At 35.9% G+C, this 25,436-nt stretch overlaps 1 protein-coding gene across 1 annotated transcript in view; it reads right to left on the bottom strand.

Annotated features, from left to right (window-relative positions):
* SNTG1 (syntrophin gamma 1) overlaps positions 1–25,436 on the bottom strand; it is a gene marked incomplete at both ends in the record, with an annotated part of 163,496 nt that overhangs the window by 92,359 nt on the left and 45,701 nt on the right. The window contains 4 exons of the mRNA XM_082310700.1: positions 7,371–7,500; positions 13,736–13,866; positions 16,895–16,977; positions 18,399–18,501. Of these exons, the coding sequence (XP_082166826.1) occupies positions 7,371–7,500; positions 13,736–13,866; positions 16,895–16,977; positions 18,399–18,501 (447 nt within the window). The remainder of the gene's footprint in view (positions 1–7,370; positions 7,501–13,735; positions 13,867–16,894; positions 16,978–18,398; positions 18,502–25,436) is intronic.

The raw sequence follows: 25,436 nt of genomic DNA on the forward strand, positions 1-25,436 counted from the left end.
TAAACCAACGAAGAGATTTTTTTTTTTTTCTTAATTGCAGGCTCCTTGCTACCTTTCACCAGGGTGAGATGTTGAGAGCAAGTATGACATCCCTCCAAAGTGTCTCCGTAACTAAACAGATTATAGTCTTTATTATAGTGTGTCAACTTAAGCCTTCAAGAATGGAATGAAGGAAGAGAAAGAGTGTCAGAGCTTAACATAAATCCTACATAGATTAAAGAATGTATTGAATATTCTGATGTTTTGCTTTTATTTAAATACTAGTGCAAGGCTACAATTTAATTTGACTCCATACAAAATTGGATGAATCAGATAAAGTGCAGGGATTCTTTGCTGTGTGACAGCATCATAGATAGACTGCAAAAATCTTCTCTGCAATAATGTGGCTTTCCTTTTTAAGGCTTACATTTAAGAGGTAAATTGCAGTTCTTCTGTTTGAAGAATATTTAAAAAAAGGGCTTTTTATTTTATTGTCTCTAAGGACATTGTTTCTCTTAAATTGTATTTTAGAGCTGTATAGTGGTAATTTATAGTAATACAGATGACAATATTTTTATTAGATATTATTGACTGCTGCAAGACTTGTGATACTATGTACAGCAAATCTGGAAAGATATTATTAAAAATAGCATTAATAGATCTAACATTTGGGAGACATTTGGTACAGAAAGGCAATTTTATTTCATTTGAAAAGCTATCATGACTAATTGAAGTTTACAATATTTTTTCCAAATCAAGACTGCAAGGCTGCATGTCAATGATGAATGCTGTCACCATAATCAGAATGTGTCATAACAAGTGCTCCCACTATGAAGACAGAAGTTTCTTGCTACAGGTTTCCCAAACAAGGTGACTATTCTGGAAGAAATATTCTTTTCTTGCACTGTTTTCCTGACCTGTCACATGCTAGACATTGTCCTTTAAACTCCGATACATTATAAAAGTGCAGATGAAACACATTGGAGCAACAGAAATATAGTTTGGCAAGACAACTTTTCTTTGCAGCTAAATCAGTACACCCAAGTGAATATAAAATATCCCACAATTCTTCAGTGAACAAGGTACAGGTAACAAGTTAGTGAAATAAGACATGCAGCAAATTGCCCACAATGTAAGTAAATATGATACAAGGCCATATGTAACACTTGATAACAGTGCCATGGAAACAGATGTGTTTTTAAATGTCAGGCTAGTAACATCCCATGTTAAAAAAGGAAGGAAAAATAGGAGAGACTTGATTTCTGTAATTTTGATGCTGCACTGACTACATTTATTCACTTAGATCTATGTGCCTTAAAAGAACCATATATGGAAAAAAAAATGGCAGCAGTATGTTACAAGCATATCCAGTTCTGAGTTTTAAATGTTCCTACAGAGACCTTAATATCAACATTGGAATGACTACCTCTACAGGCTTCCGTTTACAAGCTCTAGAATGGGATGCAGAACAAAAAATTGAAGTGTCAGAACTCTGTAAACATCTGAATGCTTAAAAACCAGTTGAACATACATTTATTTGATAACTCCAATTTATCTGTTCAGTTCTGTCTTGGGAAAAGTAAATAATATATGTAAAAATTATTCTATTGGCAATATTTTGGAGACTTCCCCTAATCTTCTGTTGTTTTGGTCTTCATTTTATAAGGTTTTCAACTTCTAAATTATAGACAGTGTTTCTCTTTTGCACTACTATAGAATGTACCACTGTATGAGGTTTGATACTAATGTTGACCTTTTTGGATTTGCTCCAAACATGCATAGGTTAGTAACAAACAAAAAGTTAAATATTATTGTAATACACAATTCACAGGGCATCTAAGAGCACAAAATCCCTGAAAACTCCAAAATGACTAACATCAGAGCATCCTGATGGCCTGTCATGCTATTTCAACTAAAAAATTGAAAAGTTAAATCTGTTCACTTCATATGAGTGACATTGATATATTCACGTAATATAACATTCCACAGTATGTTCTTACTGGTGGTAACATGCACCAGAAAAATGAGACAGGTACTACTAATTTATTTCAATAACTTACTAAACACTGAATGTAGTCCTGTCATATTTTATTCCTCCCACAAGCGGAACAGAACATATTATTCTAATTTGGTTTTTTCCTCCTGTTTTGTACTTTTTTTCTCTCCCTCTGTGTAGTGACTTACAGAATCCCTAAACAATTACCCAAACTTCAGCATTGCAAACATTAAGTATTATTGTTCTCTTTTCTCCAGTGAAAGTGAGGACAAATTTATTTGTCCTCTTAGTAGCAGTTTCTTTGATTAGGCATTACATTTTAAGCATATGATTAAAGCCATTATTTCAATTGAACTTTTGAACTTTGTTCAAAATAAAGGCTTAAGTTCGGGAAAACACATACATTGTGCCAAACTCATACTCAGTGCATAGACCTCTTAATCCTACTGCTTTCACGTTACTGCCATGCTTCCACCATCAACATATGTGTGCCTCATTAATTTCAGATACATGTTATTTTACCCAGAAAATCATAGAATCATAGAATCGTTAGGGCTGGAAAAGACCCTTAACGTCATCGAGTCCAACCGTTAACCTAGCACTGCCAAGTCCACCACTAAACTATGTCCTCAAGCACCACGTCTACCCGTCTTTTAAATACCTCCAGGGATGGACACTCAACCACTTCCCTGGGCAGCCTGTTCCAATGCCTGACTACCCTTTTGGTGAAGAAGTTTCTCCTAATATCCAACCTAAACTTCCCCTGGTGCAGCTCGTGGCCATTTCCTCTCATCCTATCACTTGTTACTTGGGAGAAGAGACCAATCTCAACCTCGTTCCTTCAACCGAAATGTACCATGATGGAATAAAGTGAAGTTACGGTGAACTAAGTTGTGCAAGATCTTACGGGTGTTCTCAGGATAATTTAAAACTAACTTTTTGTCACCTCCTGCTTGGCAACCTTACCTCAGTTGCCTGTCATTCTTGCCTGAGGAAGTTCATGTTTCTTCTCTGTCAGGTGCTAGCTTCAAGGTAAGAAGCATAAATGTACAATTGCTGCAGTGCCTCCCAAGGAAATGACGGAAGAGGAAAGGGAAAAGAAGTATCATTGCACTCACTGTATAAAAATCTGCCACAGAGAAAGCAATGGGGAAGAGTGACAAATATTGAGTTGGGAGGATAAATCCCCAAAGACTCAATTAAGGTATATGCTAGATGCAATGTATTTTTTAATTATTCTTCCGTTATGAGGGACAGAAGGGCTTATGACCTTTTTTTTTATTTTTATTTTTAATTTTGGCAGCACTTGAATAGGATATTGTGGCACTCAAATAATTTTCAATTGAACCAAGTTTGGAAAAGACCTTGGGTAAAATCTCATTGCTGCTAAAGCCATTAAAAATTTTGCCTTTGAGTCCTTTGAAAATTGCACCAGTTAGGGATGTATTGGCAACAGGTGGATCTTTATAGACCACATGATTTTGGAGTATTTTCTTAGACTCTTCCAGAGCATAGTTTTTTTAAAAGTTATGTGACCTATTGGATACTGTCATCATAAAATTCTTTATCAAAATAGATGGTAAAGAATAGAAATCAGTATTAATTACCACAGAAATTAATACAGTTTAAAAGTTCATGGAAAGGCCAATAGTTCACAGCTGAATTGGAACAGCAGAACTGAAAATTCATACTTGGAGCACGAGTAAGAAAAGTTAGAAGCAGCAGCTTGTTCCCTTTCTAATCATCTTTGGCCTGACATCTAAACTGGCAACAAAACAGGTAAAACCCTTTTCTACCATCATTTCGTAGAGGAATTAGAGTTCCCAAGTCTAGGTTCAATTTAACGTGTTAAGGTTTAAGCACATGAACTTCAGTTTCAGGATTGCTTAGTCTAAACTGTGGGCTTAATATAACCCTTCTGTTTTTTTTAAGTTATTGCTAAAACTGATGATATTTTAACACAGATGCAGCTCAAGTGACTCAAGTTGGAGGGAACCCATCTTCAGAAATGAATGATCTTTATGGATTCATCACATCGTCAATTATAGTGAGATATTAAGTCACTTTCAACAGTGCATTTCTATAGTATGCGCTTTCGTTGCATACCAATATACAAGTCAATTCATGTTTTGTAATTTTAAAGTGATGTATTTCATCTCATATGTAATCTTTCTACGGTTTCTGGGGAGCTAAAGAAATTAAAATTAGCAGTATCACTCTCTATATGCTACAGACACTGGAGGACACTAGTTCTAATTTACTGAATACAAAGAAAAAGAGTGCATACCTGAAGTCTGTTTTTTGATGAAAATTTGAAATGAAGTCAACTAGATCAGTGAGCATACTGATTTTATTTTAATCTCTTCTGTAATAGAATATAATTTTCTATATCTCTGCATTAAAACTGTAACTATCTTGTTGCATAATAATACAAGTTTTATCTCACACTGTACAATGATTGATAGTCCAATAGTCTAGATGCCATCTTCCAGCTCCATTACGTATATTCAATTAGCAACACTGCCCTTCAAAGATGATGATGTCAAGACATTTTGGTTTTGTTTCTACTCCTGCCTTTTTGTTATCTTCTTGTTCTTTGGTAGGTACTGGCTACAAAGATGATTCTGCAATTGAGTCACACCACCTTTGTGTCAGGTGTGGACATATAGATCATGACAGAAGAGATGTTGGCATTATCCTTATAAAAATTTAATTGAACTATAGACTTAAACATGAGATTTTGGAGGCAGGGACTTGCATTTCACAACTGTAAGATACATATGAGAACCTAGGGAGAGAAAGCCATGTTCTTCCCACACACATTTGTGGGGTTTGAACCATCAGATGATTTTTTTCAGCCAGCTTTTTGTCAAAATATCCAGGCATTTCTTTGGCAGATTTATTCAGAGAAATCCTCTCTGGCCCCTCAAAGACACCAGTGACAGGATATACATGTCTCCTTAGGTATAGAAGTCTGAACTCACCACTCCAGGGTCCCTTACCAGTCCAAGGAAAGACAGACATGTCCTGAGGGAATTAATCTCATCATAAAGTAGATGTTGAAAGTAAATCATAAGGATCACTCTTCGGACATTCTGCTTTAAGACATCAAAGGTAGGCAAGATAAATCCCACCCAAATATACAGAGTCCAAACTTGACACACTGGTAAAGGAAATGCTTTCAGAAACAATTTAGTTTTCATAGTCTTTCTTATTTTCATCTGCTTCCTTCTTTTTCAAAAGGTACATGTGGGAAAGAGTGTGTAAGTTAACATTTCTGTGAGCTACATGGTATTGAAATGAAACAAATTATTTTCCATAACCCCTAGATAGAAATAAGATGTTAATTGAAACTAAAAATCAGTCAATTTGCCCAAAAGTTCAAATAAAGTCCTATACTCTCTTTTTTTCTTTGGTACTGAATGCCACAGTAAGGGAGAATGACTGTGAGCAAATGCCTCTCTCAGAGGAAAAATGCTAACATCAACAGTATGTGTATGTCAATAACCATCTTGTAAAGAAAGAAAATACAGGGACCTCTAATCACATCTAATCGTTGTTCTGAGCAACAGTTTGGGTTTTTTCCCTTCTGTGTCTCTAATGTTTCTTATTTTCACTTATCACGTATGCTGTCAAATAGCTAATTCTTTCTGACACCTGACAATTTAAAAGAAAAATATATTACAGAAAAGAGAGTCTCACTGGTTTCCATAAATTCATATGGCTATGAACGATTCAGATAGTTCTAAAAATAGATTCATGGATAATTGTCATAAGCCCTAACTCTCACAGTTATTTTACAGGATGTCTTTGGGATAAAGTAAATACAAAATATATCATATAACAACAGTGCATTACCAAAATTCAAGTTACACTAAGCAACCATAATTATAGTCTCATCAGAGCTACATAAAGCATTATCAAATAAAATTTAGGTTCATCTATCTATTGTTATAAGTAAACAAATACACTGCTTTAGGTAGGAAGAATCATTAATAGTCTGAACTAAAGATGGCAAGAGAAAAAAACAGCACCCTCATTTGTCAGGGTGCCTAGTGAGACAAGACAGGTTCTATACAGCAACAGCATTGTAAGGATGAATAAATAGCCATAAAGTTGGCTTGTATTGCGTGGAAGCTTGCAGATGGTGGATGAATTCATGTCTGTCACGTTTTTATAATACAATGACTTCTACATATTGCTTCCAGATGGAACATAGTTTTGCATCTTGAATATAAATCTGCAAGAAATACAATTTCCTTCAATGTATTCCCTGTATTTGAAACAAAAGCAAATTTAGAGGCAGGTTTGGGAGGCTAAAACAGATTTAAGGAAATAAGAGAATATAAATTAAATACTCAAGGGCTTCCTTGTTATAACTCAATTCAAAATAATGGAGTTACCCATGTGTTCTGTATTTTTTGAGGAAAAACAGGAAAGATATCGTATACTTCTACAGGAAAAACTATGTCATCTATCAAATCCAAAATACATCCTAGGCAGGTCCAGAAGACCTTTCAGTCGAACTTACTAGTAGTTTGGCAAAACTTTTGCATAACATTTATTCTTGCTTCAATAAAAAGAGATATCTATCCCACAAGATCAGATAATAAAAGTACAGTGCATGAAGTATAAATGCATTTTATCTTTGTGGATAATAAACATCTGTATCTATATCACAGAGGCACCTTGCCATTCTCCTTGTGTTAGATGATACCTAAACAGACCTAATATCTAATTCAGATCATAGAATCATAGAATCATAGAATTGTTTAGGTTGGAAAACACCCTTAAGATCATCGAGTCCAACCGTTAACCTAGCACTGCCAAGTCCACCACTAAACTATGTCCTCGAGCACCACGTCTACCCGTCTTTTAAATACCTCCAGGGATGGACACTCAACCACTTCCCTGGGCAGCCTGTTCCAGTGCCTGACTACCCTTTTGGTGAAGAAGTTTCTCCTAATATCCAACCTAAACTTCCCCTGGCGCAGCTTGAGGCTGTTTCCTCTCTGATTATACCAGTCTTTATATAGATGTGCTTTCTCAAACAATGCAGAAAGTACAGAATTTTTTCTTTTATATGTACTTACCCATCACGCCTGTCTTTCTCCTTTGTGTCTGGTCTTTGTTTCTAATGCTAGCTGGTATTGCTAAGAAGCGAGTAACTCTGATAGCGATGAAGTGAACTATACGACTGTAGGGGAGAATATCTTCCCATTCAATGATTTCTCACAAAGTCTGATTTGATGACAAACTTGAGTTGACTTCTCTCAGACAGCCTCAAGCACTGTTTATATGCAGATAATTCTGTGTGTGAACCCATTAGGCTTTTATGACAGTTATAATCAAATATGATTGGGAAACCTTCTGGCTTACTTGGATCCATACTTACATTGTGCTTTGTGAGGTTGGAAATGTTACTTGCTATTGCTTGTAGCCAGTCAATACTGTCTTCAGTAGAGAGACACTGAATTATTCCACTGCAAACTCCATCCACAGCAATTACTTGGAACGCATTTTGCCTATAGACATGTCATAACAGATCAGGTCAGAAGAAAATTTCATCTGTTCTAGCACATCATCTTAACAATACTTGTAGAAATGCTTTTCTTTCAGCTCCAACAAAGGTCAGCCATTGAACACTGATAAATTGCTGGGTTTTATGTTTTATAAATACCTGGCATATTAAATAGATTATGCTAAAAGGTCAACTCAGACTATATTAAGTTTACATAAAGCTATAAAAAAATTCCATAGACTAGGTCCACGGAACCTTGACCAACACTCTGTGAGTTCAGAAGCTAAACAAGTAAAATAGCTGATGCATACCAAAGAGCTAATACTTTAATACTGCATATCACAGAGAAGGAAAGTGTGCACTGGACACTGTAGGCAATCATTTGAGAAATTCAGTGGAATACAGTACATGTTTCTCAACAACTTTTGTTTAATTCTCCTAATATATCATTTATATACAGTCAGATTCCTTCTGGATACCCTTTGTTGGCTGTTCTTGGTTATAGAATTTTGATCCTCTTCTAAACTACTGATAGAAAAGCTGGAGAATTCAAAATCGATCAGGTAGCTTTAATGATTTTTCCAATTGCATTTCTGAATATAGTATCATTAGCAAAATACACTGGAATGCCAAGAGACATCCAATGACAAAAGCAGTGGCCACCTGGGTGCCTCTATCCCGGCACCAATCTGGGCACCTACACAATAATCTCTCATGCATTATAGACTGACTTTCCACAGCTGAGTGCTGAGCAATTATAGAACAAGAGAAAACTTTCAGATGCTAAAGCAGTAGCAAATCTAATTTCTTCAGTAAATAGCCTTCTTGGCTAACAGCCTTCGGAAGGCTCACAGGTCTCTGCCTTCAGAACCAAAAAATCTCAATATTAACCCATATCCCAGAGTAAGAGATTACTAAACATACAAGGAATACTAAATTCCCCTGCTGGCATTCCGCTACAAACCCATCCATTAATGCTCAGTAGTACACGGTTTAAAATCAAGTACATCATTCGTATTCTTTGAGAATGGGTCAGTCAAACTGAGTGCTATCTTCAGTGTAAAACTGAGTGTCACTGATGACATTTTCTGACATCTCAAGACAGATATCCGTTCTGCAAAGGTAGGGGTTTTTTACCTCTTGAAATTATATTCTAGTTGTGTAGAATGTAGCGCTAATATCTATCTCTACGACAAAGGTCTTTGCTGCATCCATGTCAAGTACAGGCTTTTCCTTCAGTCAGGAGAAGCATTAAAAATTAATTAGAGCCATTTGGTTTGAGAGTCCCGTCACGAGAACAAGCTCTTACAGGAGGATAAGACTTATATATCCTAACACGATCATGCAGAGACCAGTGGTTTATCTAAATCCATCAGCTAACATATCAGTTTAGTTGCCTTTTCACACAGGTAGTGATTTTTCCTTAAAATCCAAAGGTACAAACTGAGAGCTACTTCTTTCAATGACTCATTTTCACAATAATTCAGGTAAAGTTTTTGAGGAAGATTTGTTTAAAGCATCTTCAGGTAATGTATCTAGCATTTCTTTACTATATCCTTTATTTTAAATGGCTATAAATATAAATAGTAAATTCTTCCAGAATAAAATTCTAAATAAGTCTGTACATAAAGAGCATAGCATGATGCTCAGACAAATTTGTTGATTAACTTTTTCAGGAAAAACAGCATTATGTTCAGGACTCTCCTTCTTTCTACTCAGCGTATGGTAAACCAAAGTAGGAATCCAAGGAATGTATTAATGTGTGATACTAACCTGCACAAGCAAAGAAAACCCAGTATGTTCCAGATTCAGTCCTAATGCACAAATTTTCCTTACACTACAAACACAGTGAATCTGATGCATTCAGGGCATCAGACTGTTTCTGCTGTTCCTAGGTATTTGATTTGTGCACATACAAAGCTATTCATCCAGAATGTTCTTGCCCAAGTATCAACACACACAGACTATAAGATGCATGGCTACCTAATCAATTACTTCTGAATGTAGTCTTGGCAGTAGATATCCTTAGCCTTAGATTATTGTAATAGTATTTTCTTGAATTAGTCTACCAGCCAAAGTCCATACTACCACACAAACTTGAAAAAATAAGGTATTAAATATGTGTTTTGTATTAAACAGAACAAATAGTAGATTAATCACTTTATAATACAGCAAAAAAACTTAAGATCAGATGAATTTTTATTCAAGTACACATCTCAGGTTCTGTGCTTTCTGGAACTCAGGAGTTGTATTTGAAATTAAGAAGCTTTCCAAGATTAACCTCAATGCCCTCTGCAATTTTATATAAATACCCTCTGGAATTCATGTGTCTTAAGCATCCCACTAGGAAAGCTAGAATACGATTATGTGGCGTAATAGTGTATGTGATAATGATATGATGCATTTCTGTGCCGGTCTTTTCAAACTCTGAAACATAAAAAGTTATGAGGCTTTACATAGTGAAAACAGCTTGTAAATATTAACTACAGAAAATGTAATTAATTAAATTCCATTTCTTGTTGCTTTCTTATATTATTTTCAATATCCTTTCCTTAATGTTGCTCTTTATAGCAGTCCCTTTTAAAAATTATCTACCTTTCTCTCATAACAAATTTTGAGAGGGAGTCACGTTTTAAATTGTTTACACTAATTTAAAGGACTCTTACAAACTGTCTTGCTAGCAACATAAAATGTTGGTTCAATGTTTTTTTGAAAAAAAACCCACTACTTCCTCTCTCGTGTTTATACTGCATTTTTGTTTCCTTCAGGTACTCTTACTTTCTCATGTTAGACACCATAGAAGGACAAAAGGAGAAAATTATCAGAGTAGTTATTCAAGGTTTGAGTATGAATTCAGATATTTTGTTTTGTATGAATATATTTTTATATTTATTTTCTGGAAATTCAAATCTCAGGAATATCATTGCTACATAAAAATCTTTCTCTATAATGTACAAGTTCTATAATGTGCACTTTAAGGTTGTATTTTATTGATGCAGAAGACTGAATTTTAAAATTCTAGATCTATGAATAGTTGAATATGTCCTAATTTTCCCTGTGAGTAGTTCTATTCAATTCAACATAAGCCATCATAGCCTTTGGTTTACACCTTGACTCCCTGGGCCAGCCATTGTTCCTCAATAAAACAAGGATCATGCAGCCAAGTAAATATGATTTTGCTATTACCAGTCAAAAGCTGCAGGCTGTTTTTAGCTTCACAATTATCTAGTGGTGAAACGACTATTGCCTAACCTGCTTTAATTGCAGCTCTGTGAATAGGAAAATGGCTGGCAGAACTAGGTAGTGTACTTCTAAGAAACCACAGCCCTTAGAATTAACTGAGGCCGTGGGAGGATTTTGTGCAACTTTCAAATGTTTGCTGAGAACCAATGAGAAGGAAGCAGGCTGTAATAAGAAACAATAAAATTCACCCCATGCAAAGCCCAAACTGAGTTGAAGAACACTCCTCTTCCTCTAGTTTCTGGGGGAGATCACAAACCCAGCCCTGGGGGCAGATGGTATCAGTTGACTGTAGGACCCATAGAAATACTGGAAGGGTGAGCAAAACAGAGAAAAGATACCGGGGAGGTTCTTTCATGGAACAGTCTTTCCAGAAATATAAATGAAGCTTTTCTGTATTAATTGGGTAATTTTACATGTGTATGAACAGAGGAACAGGAAATTTTAAACCGCTAATGCCTGATGAGCCATCAGGGTATAGCATAACACGCTATTCTTCCCAGACACACATTTAAGCTGGCAGACATGAAGGTTACACGGGAAAGCCAGAGTTTATTTCAATTAGTGAGGCTTCACAGAGTCACAAATTATAAGTCCTTTGTGCTTATTTTAAGAGTTAATGTTTCTGATGGGTTAGAAGAGGTAATGGAGAAACATGCTCTATAACTGTAGACAGCTGTCCTCCAGTTAATGTCTTCCATGCTGACACTCTCAGAATTTTTTAGTATTAGAACTTCATTCTTATATATACAGATGATAAATTAATCCACATGATACCTAGGTATTTAAAACTTTAACAAGTATGATCGTATTTATATACTTTGCCTTGTTGATTTTGTACCTACTTTCTTTTCTATTGAAATGTATAACACTGGAAAAACAGTAATCGTTCCAGAATACTCATAGAATCATAGAATGCTTTGGGATGGAAAGGACCTTTATAGGTCATCTAGTCCAACCATCCTGCAATGGGCAGGGACATCTACAACTAGATCAGGTTGCTCAGAGCCCCATCCAGCCTGGCCTTGAATGTTTCCAAGGACGGGGCATCTACCACCTCTCTGGGCAACCCATTCCAGTGTTTCACCACCCTCATCGTGAAAAATTTCTTCCTTATATGTAGTCTGAATCTACCCTCTTTTAGTTTAAAACCATTACACCTTGTCGTATCGCAACAGGGCCTGCTAAAAAGACTGTCCCCATCTTTCTTATAAGCCCCCTTATAAGTATTGAAAGGCTGCAATAAGGTCTCCCCGCAGCCTTGTCTTCTCCAGGCTGAACAACCTCAGCTCTTTCAGCCTTTCCTCACAGGGGAGTTGTTCCAGCCCTCTGATCATTTTTGTGGCCCTATTCTTGTCTTCCTTTCTGATTTCTTCTGATTTACTAGGATAATATTAAAATAAACAATTACAAGTTGTAGGTCTATAGGATCCAATAAATTTAAACCTGACTATGAGCTTTGGACAGCTTCTCCAGTGATTGCGAGATAAAATAGCAATGAAACTCAATGTTAATAAATGCAAAGTAACACATATGGGAAAAAATAACCTTAGCTATATGTAAGCAACAAAGAACCTTACTGTAACTATAAATATCGAGGAAAGAAATGCAAGAGTTACTACGAACAATTCTCTGGAAACCATCACCTTAGTGCTATGACAGTCAGAAGGTAATAGGTTATTACAAAGTATTAGATAAGAACAAATAAAAAAAAGGAAAACATCATTATGTCTTAATATAAGTCAAGAGGAATCCTCCTTGCAGTCCTGATCACCTTGTCTCATTGAAGATATATTGGAATTACGAAAGAAACGGAGAGAAAAACAAGAATAATCAGAGCTATGGAAGGGTTTCCCTAAAAGGAGATAAAAATAGGGATCCTTCAAACTGGAAAACAGAAGACCATCATCTGAAGTTATAAAAATGTAAATCAAGAATGCATATTTATCATTTCCCTTGATACAAGGGTCAGGGCTCAGAGTCCACTCTCTTCCCCCTGCTGGGTGCCCAGCTGCCTGTGCTTGAGGCCAGCTCTGCCGGCCAGCTCTGCCATCGTGTGGCTGTGGGATGTGGGACCAGGCTGCTGTGAAAGAGCTTGAGTGGCGGACCTGTCCCTCCCTTCGCTCGGGAGCTGCATATCAGCTCAGGCCCTTGCCCTTGGTCCTTGCCTGAGTTTGGTTGTGGCTATGCCTGTGCCTTGACATGTACCCCACTGATTTGGACCCAACCTGTGGGCTTACTTCCCAGCCTGACCTGAGCCCCACCTCACCATGATGGACTCATCTGAAGACCACGCCTAGGCCTGCTCTGCTCTTCCACCAGAGGCAGCTGGACAGGGCCCTTGTCTGCACGGACACTGCCTCATCCAGCCCCACTGCCACCCTCTGCCCTTGGCTCACCTTCCCCATGGGGCAGCCAGACCTTGCTGTTCCTGAATGTTAAGGGAGCAGCAACCACCCGAACATTCATACAGCATTCAGGGAGTCACACGCACACCACCCAAGACTTTAACCACTAGGACCGGAGTACAACACCGAACAACAGGATTATTTCACCCAATGAAGTTATCAGGTGAGAGATTTAACACAAACAAAGGAAGTATATTTTAAAAACTTAATTACATTGCAGAGCTCAATGCCACAGTGCATTGCAAAAACCAAAGGTATTTAAAAAAGCAGCTTAGAAAGAAGCTTTTGAGGACAGGAGCATAAGCAGTTATTAAATGTGATGAGCTATGTGCAATCTCAAACCGAGAAATGTGCTGACCACTAGGTGCAATAGGGAAGGTCACGTCTTCCCCATATACCTGGTCTTGGCTGACGCCAGAGCAGAATATGGGCCAAGGTGGGCCTAGGCAGACCGTTATGAAAGCTCCTGTTTCATGTCTCTGACAGTTGCAATGGAACTACTAATGACATTCCTCTAACAAGGCAGCTGCCTAAGGCTTGTATCTGTGAACCAAGAAGTCAAGTTCCAACTTTGTTTCTGAACATCTTTACCTGCACAAATCTGATCCTGGAAGGTACTGGGAAAACCGTGAATGAAGAAGTGGAATTAATCGGAGATCGCACCACCTTTTTTCCCACCTAAGTCCTGGGGATGCTGGCCATGAGGAACATGATAATGTATCCTGAAAAAGATTAAAAGGTCCTTCTCAGTTTTGGGCTTCATTATAAGTACTCAGCAGATTTGGAAAGAGACAGATAGATATCAAAGACTTTATATTTCATTTGGCACTGTGTTCCACTTTCCCCAAATCATTTGGCATCAGTTTTGGCTAGCACTGGAGAGATTCTGAACTTTTTCTCACAAATAAAACAAATCTATATAAACCTCAACATCAATATGCTTAGAGGAAGTGTGAGGAACAGTATTCTAAAAACTTAGGGAAAACAGATTGTGTCCTTTTTTTGAAATTACTACTCATGCATAGAAGTGAATATTTACTACGTATCACGTTATTAGCTACTAGTTTTATACCTGCACCCTAAATAAAGGTGATCTGTAAATTATTCACTATACAACCATAATTCACTTGTTTCCTGTGGCCCTGTACACATTTACATACCTGTCTATTCTAATGACATCACCTCAAAACCTGTTAATTGTGAAGGGGATTTCACATGTGATGAGAATTGTTTAGTCAAAACTACATGCTTATGATGAATACTTTAATTTTACCTATTTACACAAGACATTACTTATATGAAAATTGAACTTCATCATGTCTATGATCATATCTACAAAGAATGAGTATTTAAATATCTACAGTCTAATTTCACCAGTATTTTTACAGAATATAGATTTGAATGAGAAATGCTTATAAAAAGTGAAATTATTAGCATTTATTTTTAAAAATCCAACACCTCTTCCTTTGTTTATAAAACACTTTACAAAACAGTGCTAGTGATGATGTTATTTTTCTGAAGAAGCATGATTCTCACTGAAATGTATGTAGTACTTTTAGTATATCACTAAAATTGTACCTGTCGATCCTGCATCATTTACAATTTTTTAATCTCAGACCTCATATTTTTTCTTACCTTTGCCTTCTATAAAATAAATATTACAAAAATTAAGTACACCTTGTATTTTTCTAGACCGTTATTTTTGTGTAAGATCTATGGAATGATAAAGCTTTGCCAACTTGAACTTTACTTTTACATATATATTCATATATCTTTTACGTATATAAAATAAAAATCACTATGAACACCAATTTAACTGAAGAGCAGGCTCTTCATAAGTAGATTCACTTATTTAAAATATTGAAGCTCTGCTGAAACATTCCATAGATTCAATCCATATAAATAAATGATTGGCTAGGAAGACTAAGCTAGGACATTGTTTTGAACATTGTCTTGAATTTTTAATGTTTTCTGTCTGCTTTCACGAACCTTTTTTCAGCTGTGACTAAACTTGAGGAAAAAGCTGAAATGCAGTAAAAAGTTTAGACGCAAACTGTAGGCCTAGATCTGGCTGCAGAAATGTTAACTCTACCTTTAACCTGCATAACTCTGAATTGTTGGCAAAAGACTAAAACGAGCCCTATCTACTCCAAATTCAGAGTCAGAAGTCTCCTTCACGTGAATCACCAAGGCTATAAATTAAGAAATAGACTATGGCCATAAGTCATAATACATTCTAGAGAATATTCTGAGAAAAAAAGAAGGACCATGACATAAGAGTTCTACATAATTTAGGAATTCATACAGAGGTCTCATTTGGTTTTATGAAGCATTCTTTTCCCATTACAAGGGAACATCTGAGGTAAGAACCACATACTGGTCTTCAGCAGAAGAATTTAATTTAGGGTGAATTATAGACTTATGGTGCCCGATTATATTATTTAAACTGAGAGAAAAAGATTTGGTTTCAGTAAATTATTATCAGTTCAAATAGAAACTATGGCTAATTTAGATAAGTTTTGATACCTGCAGAAATAGGATTCACAAATGGAAACATGGGTTTTATCCTAAAAGCAAAGTTAGAAATGAAGTGGCTAGCAAAATAAGTTTAGGATCTGCTGCATAGCCTTTATACATGCATACATATATAGACTGTTGAGATAAGTCTGCTTCTGATGTTGTTGCACTAGTTTTATATATATGTATATTTTTATTATTATTATTTAACCTGCATTAAGACACTAGTTTTATTGGGTTTATCCCATTTTTATGAATTCCAGCTCCATAAAAGTGTATAAATCCTAAAGGTTTTCCAGATTATAATTAGGCTTAAAATCTGTGCTATTTGCTTTTCAGTCTCTGGGCTCCTATTTGAAACCTTTACCAGTGAAGTATGAAAGATCAACAAAACAAGCCAGAAATTAAAGCCAGCAAAGTTTACTGAACAATGCTTACATTTCTGTTTTTTTTTTTTAATATATCTGTAATAATTATGCTGTATATTGTTTTTTTTATTCAGTGCTTTTTATTTTATCTGAGTATTTTCACCTATCACAAAGCCAAATATGCAGCAAAAACCCCTTTAGAACTATATAAAATAATGGAAATTTTGCATTTCTAGCTAAGAAAATTGTTAAAAGCCCCTTGTTGCACTTCAAAGGCATCTTTTACTAAAAATCTGATCAGACATCTGTAGCATTTCATCCTAAAGAGACTTTGCTCCATAATGCTATCATTCTTCAGTAAGATTTTAAGTGTAAGTTACTAGAAGTAAAATGCTCTCACCTTAAAAATAGGCAAAAACATGTACCTAAATCATCCCTTGCCAAAAGTTTTAGATAATAAATGAAATAAAAATGATGGAAAAATATTCTGAAAAAGTTTTCTACCTTTTCTTTAAATAGATTTATTTTCATTTTAATAATTTTAATTCTTATGTAGTGAAAATAATATAGAAGAAAAAACTTTTGCAAAATCCCTACTGCCCAGATAAAAATAGTAATCAATCACATCTATCAAGGCACAATCTCAGCTTGTATAATTTGTCATAGTTTAATTCGCAGCCATAATATCTGGCAACTCTTTTTGCCCCCTATGGAACTGTCTATCTCCAGTGTTAATTAGAGCTCCTCCCATGTTGCTGTCCGTTTATGTCCTTAAATTTAAATTTATTATTTAACAACTTCCACTTAGCTATTATAGTATTATTATTCTTCTGTGTAATTTCATCAAAGAAATGTAAGCTCTTACCGTGTTGTTGGGATGGTAGTTGAGGTGCAAACCACTGTCGCATAGGGGAGAGGATGTGCCACTGCTTTGGTCACTGGGGGCACCTAATACAAACATGAATACACCAAAAAATCTTCATTAATCTATAATGCTATAAATCGAATTTGTGTACATCTGTATGTATGTATTCCCCTCCCCCCACTAGTTTTCTCATATCTAATATTTATTTACTTTCTCCATTTAGCCAGTATCTGTCTTCTTGTTTAAGCACAGTTCCTTTTTAAGCTGAGTGGAGGCTCAAGAATCCCTCTCCTGGTGCTTTGCTTAAAAGGGATAATAATCTGTTTGTTTAGTAAGAAAAAAAAAACAAAGCTTTTTGCAAATTTGATAATAAAAGAGAAGTGTGTACCTCCTTGCTTGGTTTTCACTTGAAGGAAATAGTCAGATAATGCTTTTGTTACTCTCGATGAAGTTTACCGTTCTAACTATTCTTGTAACAGTTTAGGAATTTATAGTGCTACACCTCAACAGTAACATGATAGGATTGATGCAAATGCATGTTTGTATGTGTTACCCAGGGTACTCTGTGATACCACAACCTTTCATAAAAGGGACAAATGTACTGGGATACATTTTTATTTAAGAATATGAGGTTCTAAATTTTTTCTTGTCTCACTAAAATTTAATACCTAGGTGAACGATAAAGACAATATTTCAACAAATGATTGTATAAAATACTATTTCATAATTTAGTTTATTTAATTCCTACTAACTTAAAATCAAAGGCGAAAAGTATTGAAATCAAATATTTATTGTTTTGTTGCTTAAAAATTAAGCAATTCATTTTACCCTCTTAGGAGCAAGAAGCAGAAGGAAAGCAGCAGTGACAAAAGGCACAGGCTGACATGTAAATATGCTTAGATATGCTGCAACTGTCTATAATTATGCACCCACACTTGCAATTTAATATAATTAAAGGAAGACAGCTGTCTCCATATGTCTCTCATGGGGCTAGTTGACTAAAACTTGGTTGGACTTAAACAAAATACTAATCATCCCAGAGAAATTTATTTTTAGGTAGACAGACACCTCCAGCAAAGCCTCTGAATTTTAAATGGTAAAGTTAAGCCCTCTAAATAGATACACATAATCTCATTTTCACACTTTCAAGACAAAACTTTTTCAGACTAAAATGTTATCTGATGCTGCCTGAAAAACTGCTTTTAAATACTATGCATGAGGATGTGAGCTACTGTAAACTAATGTAATTCCACCGTTTTACCTGCAACTTTGATGATTCACCCCAGCCAAATGCCTGGTGATCTGTTTTTCAAGGAAAGATAGCAATTTTTTGCTTGAGGTGAATGTTATTACAAGACCTGGCAATACAAGCAGCTCATATTCAGGCAGCAATGCTGAGTGAAAAAACAGCTGTCAATCACCCTCAATGCACAGTGGTTCAGAAGCTGCAAGCGCTCGTGAGCACTGAATTGAGTATTCTTTTGGCCAAGCAATAAAGGCTTACATGCACAATCTTCATTCAGTGGCAGTTTGAGAAAAGCAGGTGCTCTTTTCAGAAAGGACACAGTTAGGGTCACTTCTTCCCCTGCATTGCGAAGGACCTGAACCTGGAAGAGAAATACAGACAGGACACCTTGAAATAAATGTATGACCAAAATGCATCAGCAAATGTAAGCAATGCCACACAGCTTTCACATACCAAAACATAACTGCTTAGCAATTTATTGCAGTGACATTTTTTTAAAAAGAAAGCAAGATGTTAAGCTTGCTATATGCTTGTCTGTTGTGTTTCTAGTCACACATGCAGGTAACGCTGGGGCGGATGTTTGCCTCATATAACTGCACTGGCTTTGCACCGTGCTCTTGCACACCTTGCTCCCTGACACTGTTCAGCTGTGCACCTCCTTCTTTCAGATCTGGCATCATCCACACTAGCATGTATGTTTAAAAAAAAAAATAAAAAAAAAAATCCTTTTTTCCCCTGAGGTTGTCTCATAAATCTCCAAGCAAAATAACAGCAGCAGTTTCCACAGCTGTGCCAGAATCCTATAGGTAAGTCTTTCCAACAGCCAGAGTTAAATTTAGCCGAAGCACTCCAGCGTGGATGACAGACCTAATCTTCCTTACAGCCACAGAGGAAAAGTACCTATTTTAAGCCTTAAGTCTTAGATAAGCATGAGCTTGGGGTTTGCCAAAGGGCAGCTTGCATTTTGGACATAGGAATGCGTAAATCACCTATCTACCTGTGAATGCTTTTAGCCTTCCTGTACTCTCCCACAATTGCTCCTGTGGCTCTTGTTCATGTCCTTAACTTTTGTGTGGTACCACTGATAGACACCTCAAGATACACAGCAGAGAAAAGGAACCCCAGGCACCTCCCCAGAGTGGCACAAAGGAGGCACAAAAGCAGCTCAGCAAAATGCGGTACTTAACAGTGGAGAAATAATATTCGAATCAGTTTATAACATGAGAGCCAAGAAGCATTGGGTCACATAACTCCGTTTCAGAGAACAACCATTTCCTGATCTTCTGGCTCTATAACTTCAAAACTCTTCAAGGGCTGATTTAATTTGGGTTTACAAAGACAGAAGATTGCACCATGTCTCTATCTGAGTGACTGTACTCATACTGTGCAGAGAGCCAGCTTGCTGGGAGCAGTGTTCGGAGAGCTGCTATACAGTGACATATGAGACAAATGTTTTAAACTATCATATATCTCTGTTCCCTTTCTGCTGGGTTTTCATGGTAGCTGGATAACACACAGGCGACCCCTCTGTCATGCTGCTGCTTGTGAGAAAGCCTTGTAAATAGTTTATGGAGGATTGTTATTCTTTAATATCAACAACCTATCCTACACATTTAGTTACATGCATGTATATAACTATATGCAGGGATGCTTTCACAGGGAATCACTTCATTAACTTAAAGCAATTCTTCAAGAAAAAATGTCGATTTTGCCTTTAAACACAGTGCTTCCTACTGCTCACTGGTTGCACAGAGGAGAAACAATATGACAGAATATATGATTCAGTATCTGAAATCCACTCTGAAATTTTAGTCTCTTTATTGTTTAAAATAGCACAGTGGTTGTCAAGGCACAATTTGCAGTGTAGTGTGTATTTATATGTACGTGTGCAAATAAACACACATACATCACAACAAATTTCATCAACATAAACTGTATGCCAAAAAACTTCATTTGTAACATGAGCCTCTTCAATGAGCACTTCCCAGTTCCGATATGTTTTATACCTTAGAATTTATAAGCAGTACTTATTTTGTAGAAAGAAGATGACTTGTAATCTGCGGAACAGTAGATCAAGAAGTCCTAAATTCCATCAGAGAAACCATACCGTATCCTCAGCCCTCATAGAAAATTCATCCTTCTTCTCTCATGTAGTAGTCACACAGTTCAGAATAGTCATAGCCAAAGCAGAAATTTACAGGCATGTATTCTCTATTGAAACAACAGATGTGGATAGATACAGCTACCTTCTGCCTTTTAAAAAATATGTCTTTTTACTCAGAAACAGGGAAGAAATAAGTGGAGAACTTACAGCATTACCAACTTTAATTTTTAAAGTAATCTTTTAAGATACCTAAGAATAAGTGGATATCACTTGTGAAAGAAGCTGAGACAGTAAACTCTGCCCTTGAATCTTTCTTCTTCCAAGAGTAAAACAAGCCACGAGTCTACATTTGGTAATATATTGTTCTGTGAAGGCTAGAAGTTGCCATAAGTAGTCTACTGTGACCTTCTTCTCTAACTTCTCTCTCTCTCTCTCAAGCCTCTTTATCTCATAGGATGAAGAATTTAAGCTGGTACATAGTTTAGTTGGAATCAGCAATACTTATTTCACTGAAGCGTATGTTGGAGTGTATGAAGCATGTAATCCAGAAAGTGACTAGATTATGACATGCAGAATAAAGAATAAAGAGAGATAAAAGGTTAAAAAAGAAAACTACTAGGTAATGATTACAAAGAGGAGATGAGCTATCAATCCCATTTCACGTACTTCCTAGTCATTATCAGAGCCATTCTGGGAAACAAGGTTAGCTGAAGAAAATAGAATTTTTAATTAAATTTAATAATTGTCTTTTCATAGCTTTCAGTTGAAAGCTTTACTGTTATTTTACATTTTTTGTCTTTATTTTACATAAGAAATGACCATTTAGTGAACTGTTCTAAATTGAGTATGCCTTATAGGATTCATTTACTTTGTGTCCTCATTCAACATCCACACCATGCCATACTGCTGTTCCTCCATGCAGAAAGGGAATGAGGTACAAAAGGAAATCTAGTCTTACCGAGGAATGTTTTTAGTGCTATACCAGAACAGCTCATGTTCATGAATGGAAAATTAATTGATAACTTTTACAAAAAAGATAACAGCCAAAAGTAATGTGACTAATTGTTATGGAGAGTTACATCTATGGAAAAATACACTTGAAAATAGGGAGTCAAACAGTTTGTCTGGAAGACATGATACAATATGAATTTCTAGAGTTTTACAAACATGAGTGGAATTCTATCAATAGTCAGAGATACCGGCATATTAAATATTTCTTCTCACTTCCTCATTGCCTAACATCAGTTTAGCTCAAAACTTTGCAGAGTTATTTTGGTAAAATAAGGACTATGTGAATGTAGACCTATTGCTTGTTCAGGCTTCAAAAATGTACATCCGTGTAAAGTATATCCATGTGGACCTGAAGAATTGGTAGCATATTCCACTAACAAAGTAGTAATGAGCTTTTACCACTGAAGTAAATTCATGAACATACGGAAGAAACCGTTTGTCAATCATGATATAATTTTTAGATAAAGAAATGGAAAGATATCTGCTCAGCCATCCTGCTCTCTTACTTAAAAGAAAGCTCCCTCATATTTATGGTATATACATTGCCAATACCTTGTCAATGAAGTACTATCACTGACAACGTATGTGTTGGTTATTTCTGGCAGTGATAATTCAAGAAATATTTCAAGGTTACTTTCAAACCTAAGAGGGAAGTAGACTATTTAAATCCTTTATACATCCTTTTCAGAGTTACAGCATATTTTCTCATTTATAAGGAAACCTCTAAAGCTAGGCTGATCAGACTAACTAGCTCCATGTTTTTTTGCCAGCACCATCACATACTGTATGCATGATAAAAATGACTGAAGACTAAAAAGCTAAGGACTATTTTCTACTTCCGGCACACAATGAAGACCTCTCAAGAATTTGCAGTCAGAAGACTTTTCTCATTTTCACAGAATCATAGAATCATAGAATAATTTGGGTTGGAAGGGACCTTTAAAGGTCATCTAGTCGAACTCCCCCTGCAATGAGCTGGGACATCTTCAATGAGATCAGGTTGCTCAGAGTCCTGTACAACCTGGCCTTGAATGTTTCCAGGGATGGGGCATCTACCACCTCTCTGGGCAACCTATTCCAGTGTTTCACCACTCTCATCGTAAAAAAATGTCTTCCTTCTATCTAGTCAGCGCAACTCACTGGAATTTTGCTGTGGCAAAAATATAGTGCTGTTGAAACAAAACCGTTTCATGGGAATATACTTGCTAGTTTTGAAAGGAAGTATGTCTCAAATCTAAGGTAGAATTTCATTAGTGTATTAGCCTAGTCACAAAAGGAAACAAGGCATGTTGCAATGTCTACTTCCATATTTTGATATAACTATGTTAAATTCATTAAATTGCTGATATATTAGTCCACAAATTAGAAAAAGGTGGGTTTTGGTTTGGTTTTTTTCCCTCCCATTCAAGGGTAAGGTGCATTTTAAATAGGAAAAATAGAGAATTGTGGAGATCTTGATTCACTGAAGGTTGAACAGTGTCATTAAAGTGGTACCTCATTTTTTTCAGTAGATTAAAAAAAAAACCAACCGGTCACTGGAAAAAGTATGGTAATTTTATTCCACCCCCACTTCTTATTCTATAGAACTGTGTCTCAACCTTCCAAAAATCATTTTTACTAGGGATACTGCATACAATTGTTGACTGACCACTGATTTCCATGATGATCCCATCCCTCCCCAAAAGATTCCAACACTGAGTAGAATACAACTTACATTTAAGGTCTTTTTAAAATCAGCTATTTGCTTGAAGAGTGACTAGTTCACAATTAATTGCTTTCTTTTAAAATACAAAGTGGCTATTTTAAGAAACAGTGCTTCTATAACAACTGTACAATCAAATTACCAAAGACAATGCTAGCCACAAATAACAATTCTTAGCAGTCCTGGAATAGAATTAGAGCCTCATCCCCACTGTGTATAAATGGTAAAAAGATTTTCAATATTAATGAAATGTAGCTGTATAAGTAAGAGATTTTCATTTCATTACTGCTAATAGAGAAGGCATTTCTAAATTTACATCAAATAAAAACATTTAAAACGTTTGCCCTAGTATGTGAAAAGATATAAATGGACCTTACTTCTAAAAAGTGAAAAAGAAACATATTTTTGGAAGGCATACTAATTTTGAATAAATATAGAAACATTGGGGGCTGGAACTAGATGACCTTTAAGGTCCCTTCCAAGCCAAACCATTCTACGATTCTATGATTATTTCAAAAATTTCAAAGTAAAAATGCAGCAAATTCCAAAGATGGTTTTTTTTTTTTATTATATATGAAGAGTTCGGTGAAGGTGAGATAAATTTATAGTGCCAAATCCATGGAATATTTGCCTGACAAAAATTTGACTCAGTAGTAGACCTAACATTTCCAAAGTCTAACAAGATTATACCTCCCCACCATAAGTCATGGAAAAACTCCCTTCGGAGGAGATTTCTACGTCTATGCATTTGACCTGACAATTTCTAAAGACCTGCATCCCAGATTGCAGAAAATGCATGACCAGGCACCATTAAACAGATTTGCTTATTCTCTGTATCATTGAAAGGCAATAATTTGTCTTATTTCCAGAGGCTGTACTGACTATTTAAGATGTATGATTTTTTTCTATAAAGCTCTAGATTTTTAATATCTTTGAGATCTTCTACAAAGCCCTAGATTTCAGGCATATGAATTCACCTAACTGTCTCAGGTTTTTATTTTAATACTTAACAATGAATAGTAGTAACTATTACTACTTGATCTAGTTTTATTTTTTTATTTCATCTAGTCAGCAATACTAGCTATTGATTTCTTGGTGCACAGTGTCTGATGAAGTCATCCCTGTAACAGGAAGAAGCTGTGACACTGAAAAGTCTTAACATCTCCTCATCAACATTATGGCTTTATATTAAATTCCTGCTGCTGTTTTAGATATCATATATATATTTAATGTAGAATGAGTTGATGTGAAAAGAACTACACAAACAGAAACATTAGATACCATCAATAAACCTTGTTACACAAAGCCTAAACTTACTACCAGTGGGCTCAAGAATTAATTTACTTCTACCACAAACAGCCCTATAAAAAGTTAGGATGTTCATGAGTGAAGTGAGACAGGCAAAAATAACAGTTGTGCTTGTCTGAACCAATAGCTGTATGAAATAGTGAAATTAGAAGAGACAGTGTTTCTGGAGCGACAGTGTCTATATTTCCATGAAATGACTGTAAAGACTGCAAGGGGGCCATTTGAAGAAGTGAATTTTATGGTGATGTGTGATAATCCTGAATAAAATCTCTACATAATAATAACACTAGTCTGAATTTTTAATAATGTCTACAATGATATTGCCTTTTAATTTTATAAAACCTTTTAAAGTCCCAGTTCAAGGAAACATTTGAGCATATGCTGAAGTCTCTATCAATATATTCAGGAAAGCACTGAAGCGTGAAGTCCTTCTGACTTCAGTAAGTATTCTTTGCTGAATAAGACTGTAAATCCCCTCTTAAATTACCAATGAAATTTACCCACCAATGAAGTGGTAAAGGTTTAAAACAGAAGACTTATAGTCCCTAAGCTCTGTGTTCTCATGAACTGGAGCAAATTCCACTCTTCAGTGTGCTTTAAAGGAAAATTCAGTTATTTGATGAATACCTTGAATTATAAATATCTGGGGGGAAAAAAAATAAAAAAGACGACATGTTCCTAGCCACCGTGCAGAGCTACACAATGCACTAGTTCAAGTCCATCAGCAGATACCACAACATGCATTCTGGCACAATCACATAAAGGCCCAAAGCTAGAAGGCTCAATGCATGCACACAACTGTCCTGAATTATGTTTATTTAAAAAATCAACTCTTTTGTTCAGTAAAACCCATGTAGTTAGTACAGAATATCTGCATTAAAAACACATCATTGTATAGGGAGTTTTTAATTCCTATGATCTAATATTTATCACAGTATTCACCAACAATGAACGTTAATCAACCACTGTAACAGTAAAAACTACCAAAGCCTTTTTTTCTTCAGAAAATTTCTCTTACTGATATACGGAGCAAACTAGAATACCATTTTATGACAGCAGTTCCAACTCAGGCTGCACAATTCAAAGTATACTTCAGACCATAGTTTGACACTACCATAGTTGTAGGTTTTAATTTTTTGCTATCTGGTTCCAGAACCTTAGATATTTAGAT

This window comes from Platalea leucorodia (assembly GCF_965183815.1).
Source record: "Platalea leucorodia genome assembly, chromosome: 1".
Lineage (NCBI taxonomy): Eukaryota > Metazoa > Chordata > Aves > Pelecaniformes > Threskiornithidae > Platalea > Platalea leucorodia.